Source organism: Sardina pilchardus, chromosome 19 (assembly GCF_963854185.1).
Source record: "Sardina pilchardus chromosome 19, fSarPil1.1, whole genome shotgun sequence".
In the NCBI taxonomy this organism is placed as follows: Eukaryota; Metazoa; Chordata; class Actinopteri; order Clupeiformes; family Clupeidae; genus Sardina; species Sardina pilchardus.
The window spans coordinates 30,688,534-30,700,981 of NC_085012.1; the positions used below are offsets into that span (position 1 = coordinate 30,688,534).

The 12,448-nt window shown below is 41.9% G+C and overlaps 1 protein-coding gene across 1 annotated transcript in view; it reads right to left on the reverse strand.

The window, feature by feature from the left end:
• sugct (succinyl-CoA:glutarate-CoA transferase) overlaps nt 1-12,448 on the reverse strand; it is a 136,499-nt gene that overhangs the window by 35,576 nt on the left and 88,475 nt on the right. Inside the window, exon 11 of the mRNA XM_062521415.1 lies at nt 6,306-6,403. Coding sequence (XP_062377399.1) covers nt 6,306-6,403 — 98 coding nt within the window. The remainder of the gene's footprint in view (nt 1-6,305; nt 6,404-12,448) is intronic.

Here is a 12,448-nt window from a genome sequence, read left to right on the forward strand (position 1 = left end):
GACTGGGCATTTCAGGTTTGAGTAGAAATGTACTCTTTCTCATTCATCTACTTTTTGTCCTCTTAATAAAGCAGACGTCCCTTATATCCAACTTCGCTTGTAGCTTGGCCATGATGCTGCTGCTGTGCGCATAGACAGTAAAAGAAGGCTGCATGCATATGTCGCTGATTGCCGTGACAACATGAGGAACATGCCCCTCGTCCACAGTAGGCTATTTTAGCCTCGACGTGCACAAAAGCTAAATGTTGAAAATTAAATAGTGGTGATATTTCCACCTTCATTGAAAAAATTACAGGGGATGGGGAGGGGGATGGCCCTTTCAGAGGGGGGGATGATTTTGACCATATCAATTCCAAAGGGGGATCTCATCCCCCCTCATCCCCCCTCAACTCGACTACTGACTACACACCTAAGGTGTGGGAGCCCTGGCTATAGGGTGACTCCTAGATTGGTGGGTTGACTATCCTTATATAGGCTACAAAGTTTGTGATTGGTTCAGACAGTGATAGAGGTTACATGAATGGAGATCACATGATGAGTACTGTAGGTGAAACTGAGACCATTGTTGTAGTGAAACCACTTGAGTAAATCAATCAAGACATGCCAATACATTTGGTTACATTTCCTGGTCCAAGTTAACTTCTGAGGACCTTGGACAAACATGTGACAGGAAGTCCACAATAGGCCCACACTTAGTAGCTAATCAAGAGTCCATATATGATTGAAATGAATGTCATCAGCCTGGGAATTAGATCCTTACACAGGCAATTGTCATCTCACAACTTGACTACTGTAATGCCCTCCTGACAGGTCTCCCAGCCTGCACAGTGAAACCCCTTCAAATGATCCAGAATGCAGCAGCACGCTTGGTCTACAACCAGCCCAAATGGGCACGTCACCCCATTGCTCATCCAGCTACACTGGCTACCGTTGGTCGCCCGCACCAAATTCAAGACTCTAACGCTTGCCTACAAAGTACTCTCCGACTCGCTCCCATCTACTTGAATGCCCTCATACAGGCATAATGCTACCACACGACCGTTGAACTCCTCAGCCAAGCGACGTCTAGCTTTTCCACCAGCACGCTCAGGCCAATCCAAGCTTTTCTCATCTGTTGTTCCTTGTTGGTAGAACACACTAACAGTTCCTACTAGAGTAGGGACATCCCTCTCCATCTTCAAAAAACGTCTGAAAACCCAGCTCTTCAGAGAACATCATCATTGCATTGTACTGCCTTGCACTATATTTATATTTAATCTTAAACCTCAGTATGTACTGATACTGAACTATTCCCACCATCTATTCAATTGTATATGTTATTCTTATATTTAAAAATTATGATTTTTATATATTACATCCTGCGTCTTGCCTGTGCATGTCGGGGTGTCCACGACCATGGTATACCTTGACAGGGACAAGGCCACACTTCCCCTCCGGACAATTGTATTACCCTATCCCACCCTTAGCATCTATTTATTTGTACTGTTTTTTTATGTTATTGTGTTGTACTTTAGTGCAAAGATTAACCGGAGTCAAATTCCTTGTTTCTTTACGTAACCCTGGCCAATAAAGCTGATTCTGATTCTGAACATCTCCTCTCATAGCACTACTTACAACTAGTCTGGCTGATCCTTAATCTACAACCTACTGTAACTGTGTAACCCACAACAGGGACAATTTGGAGGCCCTCACTCCCCCTACAGACAATTGCACTCATTGATGCACTTATTACACTCACTGAGGCACTTATTACACTCATTGATGCACTTATTGTGGTTTTTATTTATTGTTATAAAATGTTTAGAATTGTTAGAATTGCTCTTAAAAGCTTAAAAATGTTTTTTTTTTTTAACATGTTGTAAGTTGTTTTGGTTATGTACAGTGTGCATGTACAGTAATTAATCTTAGAATAGCACTTAACTCTGTAAGTGGCGTAGGCAGGGCCTATACACTATATTGCCAAAAGTATTCTCTCCCCTGTCTTGACTCACATATGAACTTCAATCACATTACATCCTTAATCGATAGGGTTTGTGATGACATCGGTCCACAAGTGGCCATCCCCAAACTTCCCACAAAGCTGGGAGCATGGAATTGTCCAAAATCGCTTGGTTAATACTGAAGCATTCAGAGTTCCTTTCACTGGAACTAAGGGACCAAGCCCAGCTCAGGGAAGGCCCCTTCCTGTTCCAACATGACTGTGCACCAGTGCACAAAGCAAGGTCCATAAAGGCATGGATGACAGAGTTTGGTGTGGATGAACTTGACTAGCCTGCACAGTCCTGACCTCAACCCAATAGAACACCTTTGGGATGAATTAGAGCAGAGACTGAGAGCCAGTCTCCCCTTTGGGATGAATTACAGTTGGATCCTGAGAGCCAGTCATCTCGTCCAACATCAGTGTGTGACCTCAAAAATGTGCTTCTGCTCAAAAAATCCCATAAACACACTCATAAACCTTGTAGAAAGTCTTCCCAGAAGAGTTGGAGCTGTTATAGCTGCAACGGGTGGACGACGTCATCATAAACCCTATGGCTTAAGGATGGGATGTGACCAAAGTTCATACGTGAGTCAAGGCAGGTGGGCGAATACTTGAAGTCCAGGTGCATGTCCGTCTTCTGCATGAAGTCAAGACCAAGAATGACTGGGAATGCAAGATCAGAATCAGACATCACATACAAAGTGTGCGTCCAGTAAGCTCCATTGACATTAAGAATGCATTGAAACTTTCCTAGTGCTCTTTTAGAAACGCCATTGGCCAAAGCAAACTCTTGATTGCCACCAGACGTTAAGGAGGTGTTCACACTAGGAGGTTTTTTTTTTTACAGAAAACACCTGACCTCTGTGTTTTTTCAAAAGATAAAAAGCCGACAGGGTTTTTTTTATTCCCCCAAAACAGCACCGAACGTTAATTTTAATTCCCATGACAACTGCCGTTTTAGAGCACAAGTACCGTTACGTTCATTGCTACTGGTTAGCTTAGCTTGCCAGGTGAGCGGATGAAAACTGAAAATTAAGTCTTACAATTATGGCCCAAAATCCCACCAATCGACCTCCAGATGGTCTCCTTATGGTAAATGTTGTGGTATAACTTGTTGGTCATGTCGTATAGCTCTACATGCTCACTCACAAGAACAACTAGCTGTTCGGTTGGCATCTTTTTTCTTTGTTTTGGTCGCCATTTTTTTTCTGAAAAAAGAACTTTCAATAAAGTTTCACTATGACGCAAACTCTCGCTCATTGGTCAGCTGTCAAAAAACCACTTGACGCGGGGTGTTTTTTCTTGGAGAGTAGACATTTCTCAACTTGAAAACCACCTGGGGTAGGTGGAAAAAAACGCCGGTGGCGGTGGTTTAAAAAGCGCCCAGGACCTTTTTTTTTTTTAAAAAAAAAAAACCTCTCTGTATCATAGGAATATAATGTAAAACATCCACCCGCAACGGGAGAAAACACCTCCTCGTGTGAACACGCCCTAACTGCTCCTTTGGCTTCTGTATTCTGTGCCATAGCTCATGGCGTATTAGGGAAAAGGTGCTTCCTGTATCAAGCAAAGCGGGGCCTTCAGCTCCTCTGATGGAAAGATGCATAGCCAACAGAGAGAGAGGTGTTTTAAAGGGCTCAGGAAAAGCATCTCCTTTTACGACTTTGAGCTCCACTTTCTTTGGTTTTGCAGTGTTTGCAAGAGTTTTGGTATCTTTGACACTATTTATCCGGCTCCAGTAGTTTTTCATGGAGGCCATATCACCTTCAATCATACTGCCTACTTTTACTAGATCTGCGACCGTTTTGACAGTCCGGCAGCCACTTTGGGGTTAGCATTATTCAATATCCTCTGCACAATCATAGATTCTTCCATATCCGGTTTCCATTTCACACACAAAGCTCTATAGTCATATGCAAAATCCCTTATTGTCTCAGAAGGAGTCTGCACACGATTACGTAGTCGCTCGAACTGGAAATCAGTGGACAAGAAAGCCTGCAGAAATGCAGTTTTAAAATCGCCCCAGGTGTCTATGGATGTCTTCTCTGCAATCCACCAACTCTTTGCTGGTCCTTTTAATACAGACGACAGTGTGGCCATGATTTCTGCATTACAGGTGGGTCTCAGCGCAAGAAACTCTTCACAAAGATCAAGATACGCCATGGGGTCTTTGGTATCTCCATCTCCACCGAAACAAGGAAAGTTTATTCTGATGGGGGGTTTCAATGTTCTGCTTCCGAAGCTCATACTGGGCGACACACTGGGCGAGTCAAACTGAAAGCGTACAGAAGGCCGTACTTTCTGTTCTTTGGTCAGAGGTGACAATTTGGGTGTGCTGGTGAGGCGTATCCTATTCAGTTGGTCCTCCACAGCGGAACACAGCATCCTCTAATTTGTTCACCTGACCACATACAAACTGCTCAGTAGCCTCAAACTGTTCAGTGATTTTTTCCCTTAACAGCTCCTCCCGGTGGAGGGTGCTATTCTCTGAAGCTATTACCTCCTTTTCCAGGTTAATAATTCTTTCTTGCATTTCATTCACCTTCTTTTTAAGTTCATTAGTCTCCTGAGACCTGAGAGACTGTTAAATTTTGGATGTTCTCACTATTAGCCTCATCCTCCTTCCCCTCAAGGTAACTTACATCCCCATATAACTTGCTTAATGAATCAGCCAGGTCGTCCACCCTTTCCCTAACAGTAACAAAAGGGGCACTTCCTATGGGATGTGTATGGCTACCTTGTGCTGATAAGGACAATTCTTTAATCTGTTTTTCCTCATAACCGTCGGCTGGAGGGCTAATTTCTCTTTCCTCCTCCCCCTCATCTAGGTGTGACATTGTGAGCAGTGCAACAGGAGTGAAACGGAGGAAAAGTGTGCAACAGGGTGATGATAGGCTTTATTTTAAGTCGATACTAACGAAAGTATTAATAAACGTGCCAGTGTCCCTGTTCAGGCGCCATTCTGTAACAATTAAATATATTACAAATAAAGTAGAAAGTTCACTGACACGGTTTATACTATTAATTGCGTTATTTATTCACTAGATAGTGAGAATAGAAGATAGAAGAGAAAGAGACTCTCAAAAACAAAAATAAACAGCCTCCAATCGAGAGCTGGCCTCAGAATTCTCAGTCCGTTTGTATCCCGACGAATCCGTGCGCTAATTCCTCAGTTCATTAATGTTTTAACTCAGTCTTTGGTCCAACACGAAGCAAAAAAGTAATCCAAATCCAAGGCAGATAATCCATCAAACGAAAACTTAAGTCTTTGTGCTTAAAGTTCACGAATGTCCAAACCAGTTAATCCTTAGTTTGCAACGACACCGACAATAAACAAAAAAGGACACTTCTCACCCGCGCTCCGTTTCCCGGTGGAATTCGTTCAGCAGTTTCTCGATTCAGTCCAAGACCCGCAGGAAAAAACGAGCAAAAACATTCCACCCACGCAGCAAACTTCTTTAGCATGATGCAGGCGATTTCAATTTCCTTTGTCTGCCACCATTTTCCTATTTTAAATTTCTCCGCCCTGTGACGGTCAGCTGACAGGCTACCTGCGCAAGCTGCGCTTCAGATAGACAGACGTGCAGAGGAAAAGGGGTGTGACAGATGCGTGAAGTATGAGTTTTTAATTTATTATATTGATCCTTTTGTATGCATACAAATAAAAAACAGCTTTATTTAGCTACATTAAGTAATTTATTATTTAAGTTCTTAATAAGCCCTTAAATATGTGGCAGTGGCTACATAGTTACAGGCACATAATGTCTTCTTTACCAGCTTACTACTATACTATACTACTACTATAATGACTTGGTTTGTCTCTTTCTTAGTAGGCTAATAACTAAGTAATTGGGTGGAAATAAGTGATAATGTATTTTACGGCCCTGATGCTGTGTATTTTCCTGGAAATTACCTCCTTGTTTGTCATGTAATTAAACAAAAACAATAAGTAAAGTTTCAAATAATTACCATTTTCTTATACTTAAAATTAAAGCTGCTTGCATCGCTATTACCTAAAAACTGCAGAGTTATTGCACTGGAAACTGCACGGAAATAACTTGTAATAAGTGGCTACAAAGAGTTATTCATAAAATTATATCAAAATACCATAGAAATTACCACCGTAATTAATGCTGTTTGCATTGCTATTACCTAGAAACAGCAGAGTAATTGCACTAGAAACTGCATAGAAATTACTGGTAATAAGTGGTAACAAGTGGTAACAAGGGATTGTTACCATGAAATTACATAGAAATTACCATACAATTACCACCTTATTAGCGAGCCGTAATGTAAAGAGTTACCGAAAATGTGATAGTGTCACCTCTCAGAAAGCGCCTGCAGAAGCTCATCACGGTGTTGCACTCTCAATTTGTTGGTCCTATATTTTGGATCATCTCCCAAGCTGTCAAGGCTAAGGACCTGAATGTTTAAAATAAATTGCAAGAAAGTGGCAGAGTGAGTTTAGACACAAAGAACACAGAAAACTGGTCTGACCTGATTCAATTACTTATGAAATAGTCTGGGGTGGCTTTCCCGTACAACTCCAAAGGTTAGGTTGCATGGTACGATGCATCATTCAACTAACCAACATCTACTAAAGACTGTTTCCCAAAACCGTTAGATTAACTTGGATGATCCATGATCATTTCCAAATTTCAGTAGTCTGATTTAACATTGGCCAGGTTGAAATATATCTGTTTCTTTATTTTTTTGCTCCTAAGGCATCAAGTTCAAGTATTTGTTCATAAATAGACCGAATGAAAGAATACCTTTAATTCATGAGTCATTGAAATAGGCAGGCAAGCTCGCTATGGCTCAGTGTGTTACGGCTGATGACATTACACTTCATTGTTGGATGTTATTTCAGGGCTAAACTACAGATGGTACGGGTTGAGAATGCTCCTTTCTTTGCCGCACATCGGGAATCCCGAAGGTTCGGGACTTTGTAATTAAAACTGCAACCGCAAGGGGGCAACATAAGACCGCCCTAATAACATGAAGGTTCGGCTCATGCCGGAAAACACAGAAAAACCCGAAGACACCGCGCTGGTGACAAGCGGAGAAAAGAGACATGACGCTCGGCATGTCAGATTGCAGTTGCAGAGTTTTCGAATGTTTTACAGCCTACCTCACAGCTCTCTCACGCGACGTAGCCTATAACTCAGTCAGTCCAGCAGAGATGCCAGAGCAACGTTTTGGTCAATGGAGAGGGAGAGAAATGCTCCGCATATCCGTCTCATTTAATCATTAAAATGAAGGTGATGACTGGCGAAATTAATCAAACGACATTTCAATAAACCATTGTTGAAATGAATGAAAATGGTTTTAGAAAATCGCCTATAGGCCTATCAGAAGGAAATAGCCTTCAATTCAACCTGAAAGACTCGATAGGCAACCTTAGATTAATTCATTAATTCATTACGGTTACAAGACCGCATTTCCCTGCATAGGCTATTATTGTCAAGGCGAAGACGAAAGAGATGGACAAGATGGACGTTTAGACTACATTTACATGCTAGGAATACTTAGAAATGTGTATAGGCTATTTTAAAACGGAGGCATGTTCATTTTAACCGGCATTTTAACGTCAGTTTAACATGTCAGAACTTTTGATCGGCGTTTCAAGTGCATGCCACGAATAAATAAACTCGACTGACTGAATCCCGTATATTTGTTGGCAAGTGTTAATATGTAGGCTAAGCAAAATGGTGATAAGATTTGAGCTGTGGCACAACTGGTTGAAGCATCTCTACCGTACGCCAACGACCGGGGTTCAAAACCCATTCTACAAATCTCTCCGGAACCCATCAAGACAAGCGGTAGCGTTTTATTAAAACAATGAAAGATTTTCTCAGTTTTGCGATTTTTTTATGTTTGTGATGTCTGCTGAAAAGAAAAGTTAATATGTGAATTCGCGGTTCAGCGCACACTCACACACATTTTTACATTTACATAGTGTCGGGCTCAAGTGTGTCGAGAGAGAAGGGGGGAGGGAGGCAGTCGTCCTCAATACCTCATATAGGTAGGCTATAATGTAGTTAACTGGTTAGACGAGTGTGGGGGAGGGGGAATGATCGCACAAGACAATTGCTCTTCATGAAATGGATAGTCTCACAGACGGCTGTCGATTTTTAAATGTAGCCTATACACTTGCGAAATCGGACGTGGCACATAACCTAATTATTAGGCTACTGGATTTAATATAGCAAGTCCATAGACTTTGTTTATCCTACAATAAGTATAAAATCCGACAATCCAAAACGATAACGAGATCTCCCAGAAACGAAAAACAAGTTTGTTGCGTAGCCTAGTCCAGTGTTTCTCAACCTTTTTTCAGTCGCGGCACCCTTTACATGATTGAAAAATCTCAAGGCACCCCAAACTTTTAAAAAAAACTCATAGGCGCACGCACGCACGCACGCACGCACGCACGCACACACACACACGCACACACACACACACACACACACACAGACTCAGTGAGAGACTTGGGCCTGCAAGGATGAACACAGCTGCTCTATTCTCGCAGGAATGGATGACAGACACACGTATAGCTCCTGGTCCACAGCTCTAGGGCGCTCTCTGTACTTGAATCCGAACGTGATGTAGCATAATTGTCATCATACTGACGTTTCTCAAGCCGTTTTCAGACAGACGTGTATTTTCACAATGTTCACGCCACAGACTTTTTACTTTTTTTTTTTTAGTGCTGTCTGAATTCTGATGTCCGTATATCTGCTACCGGAACTTTTCCTGCTGCTGACTTAATCATTTGGCCGTAATGTTGCCACCACAGCATGTGAATGCAATCGCGGAAAATTTCTGCACTTGTCAGTGATGATCGAGGGAAGTATTACGTGTATAAAGCGCCCTAATGCCACTTAACAGTTTTGCATCTTTCTAACACGCAGCGGGTAATGCAGCAAAGTTATAGCCTCCTCCATACTCCCGGTGTAAAAACTACAGTACACTCTTCCGCATGCACAGTAGACAGCGCGGCCGCATTTGTCAATATCTGCCCAGCAAACCAAAGCCCTTGCTGACGGTCTCTACCTCCTTCACTGAATAACCACACGACGAAGAGAGGGTGATATTGAGGGCACAGGTTCAGATATTTTTTTCAAAAACCTGGCCATGTTGCTACACCATAACGCTATGACTTGACAACTCATAAGATATCGCACGCAGTAAACAAAAGTAACCAATTTATAGACGTCATACAGGCTACGGATTGCAGCTTCAGGGTTAGAAAAAAATATCTATTTTCTCTGATGTGTGGCCGCAATTTACTTATCTGCGTGATAAAGCTAGAGGAAAGATTCCGAAATTATGCTTTTTTTTTTTTTTTTTTTAAATTTGATTAGCCTAGTGTCAGACACGTTTCTGCGGCACCCCTGAGGAGGCCACGCGGCACCCCGGTTGAGAAACACTGGCCTAGTCCTTCCAACAATGCGTTTGATAGATAAAAGGCATCCTGTCCTGCTGTATTCCAATGAGAAAAAAACATCCACAAGTTATAGGCTAAGGGTCACGGTAATGCAGCATGCAGGAATCTCTCTCTCTCTCTCTCTCTCTCTCTCTCTCTCTCTCTCTCTCTATATATATATAGCCTCAGTGGCGGCTGGTGGTTTCAGAATTAACGGAGGAAGGTATGTGCGTGGGGGGGTCTTTCAGAGAGGGAAGTTGTTAAGCCCACATTATGGTTATGGATATGATTTAATAGCCTGACGACGTCATACTCAATTCTTATCAGAATATGAGTCTGAAACTGCTCCATTCAGCTGCGATTATGGGGCGTGATTCAACCGATACAGTGCGGGGGGGATAGCTCTGCACTCATTGGATAGACCAAACCAAACAGAACAAGTTATTGGCTGTCAGTATCTGCGAAATCTAAGACAGAAATATGTAGCAGGGTAGGCTATGGAAAACATCCTCCTTCGTTTTTAATAAATAATTCCTTCAAACTGTATGCAATGAACAGCTGGGGAAGTGTGTCGTTAACCCAACGAGCAAATAGACATTTTTAAACAAACGGGAACAACATCACCCAAACATGCTGTTTTAACTGGGTGAAAGTGAAACTGAAGTTTTCCCACACATCCTCGTTGGTCTAAGTGTTCAGAAATAGTTGTGCGAATCCGTGATAAAACCTCCGTTTCAATAGCTAAGATAAACGAAGGGCCAAACTGCATGAACAAATTATGCATTCATAGCCATAGCGTTTCTGTTGCAATCAAAATCAACCTAAGCGAACATGGTCTCACACCCAACTCGTTGAACGAGGACGCATGCAGCCGTGAACGTCACTGCTGTTCATATGTCAATCATCACGTAAAGCCCGCCCTGTGAAATGTGATTGGTCCGAGCCGAAGTGTATCTCGAATAGTAGCAGCTGAACGGAGCAGTGCCAGACCGAAGTTCCCTGCAGAAAAAGAATGGAGGCGGGGCTAAACTTCGGTCTGGCATCCAGGCTAATGATTTAATGCCAAAGTAAGTAAATTGGAATTAATAAATACAATTATTTGTACCCCAGCTAGTTGGTATACTTTTAGTATCCTGTACTGTTTTATACCCCTTTACTGCAAGACATAATTTATGCACTGAAAATGTGCAAGGACTTTTATTTTGACACAGGGCCGGCCCAAGCCTTTATGGGGCCCTAAGCAAAATTTCATTTGGGGCCCCCCATACCACTACCTCAGCACCAGATGCTTCATCATCCCATAGGCTACACTGTGTGTGTAACATACCCACTATCATTACCATAATTTGTAATTTACTTACATCATACCGGTGTCATTCTGGCTGTTTTTAACATTACCAGAGTAGCAAACTCACAAAATTGTTCTAATTGTTTTGCATTTTTAAATAGAGTGGGGTGTAAATGTGTGCAAAATTAATTATACTATTTGAAAGTAACATCAGCAGACAAGACACTGTATTTACAGTAACAAGTTAACCAGTTTAATTTTTTTCGTTTTTCAAATTCAGAACAGACGTTCAAAGTTGTGCAAAATGTGCAATATGGTGGTGGTGTGGTGTGGTGTGTCTCGTCTTCCAGCTGCTTCTTTTTTCTTTTCTCGGCTCCAGAGGGATAGCTCCTTTTTTGAGACATAGTTAAGTGGCAATGAACTTCCACTTCACGTTTCACATGATGACCGACAACCACGCCAGCAGTGTATGATATCTGCATGCCCAACGGTGGCAGCAACCAACAGCAGGAATCAATTTTGAGAATAGGCCTATAGTATTTTGCGAATTATGAAAATAAAATGCAAATCACATTTATATGTGTAATACCATCTCGTTTCTATTATTCAATGATATTTTTTATTTTTACTTTTAAAAATATATATATTATCGTGATCTTTTGGTGCTCTTGGGGGGCCCTCTGGTGGCGTGGGGGCCCTAAGCGACCGCATAGTTCGCTTATCCCTTGGGTCGGCCCTGTTTTGACATTTGTGACGTTCCACGGCAAAACCAGTCGCTTGTCGCAACAGGCGTTTCTGAGAAAAATGGCCATTTATGTCACTTGTGCTAAAATCGTGGATTTTTTTTTGTAAGTGTTTTGAAACAGTGGGAGGTCTACACTGTACGGCCGTGAATACATTTCGCCGAAAAACTGACCTTTTGTAGTCTAAAAACGTGAGTTTGTTGAGGTGAGAAAGTTAGAGGAAGCAGGAAGTTAGAGGCGTCTCGTTTTTGCCCCTCTATTCCAATATTTACGGTAAACGCACTCATTGACAACCACCAAGTTATCCGCGTGCTATGTCGTTGATACAAGTACCGTAAAACGTGTAATAGCGGCGACCTTACAAAGCGTTCGTGAGTGTTGAGCCGACGGTTAACTTCAGAGGCAGATTTCTCCGTTTTTCTATTGGCATGACAGGATGAACTCAACTCCTTTGAATGTTTATATTTCAGTAATATGACGTTCAATTCATTAGATATAGGTATCGTTTTGAAGGTTGATTATGCCCCTTCCTGAAAACGTAATAACTTTGATTTTGAAAATTTGGACATTGTGACTGATTTCGCCGTGGAAGGTCACATTTCTTATAGTTCTCAGCCGATTGATAACGTGAATTGTGAGCAGCTGGGTAGAAGTGTCAAACTTCTAAAGCAAAGTATTCTGGCTCTACTTTGATGCCCCCAAACCAGTTGCTAGTGAAGGCTACGATTCAACCTGGCTAGTTAATCTTGTTAAAATTAGCTTAAATTCGTTTTCAACTAAATTAGACCTAAATAGTTACAGAAATGTCTTCAGACGTTCATTCATTTGCTAGGTACGAGGCAACATCTATTTTTATTGCTCTCTCCTTTGCTAAGTTAACTGACAGACTTACCCTAGCTAGCTGCTTGCTATTGGAGTTTCTTATACGTCTTTCTGCCGTTCTGACCCTGTTTGTAAGTCCAGTGAGTGACACAAAGTTGGATGCTCAATCAAACGTTTGATTTATT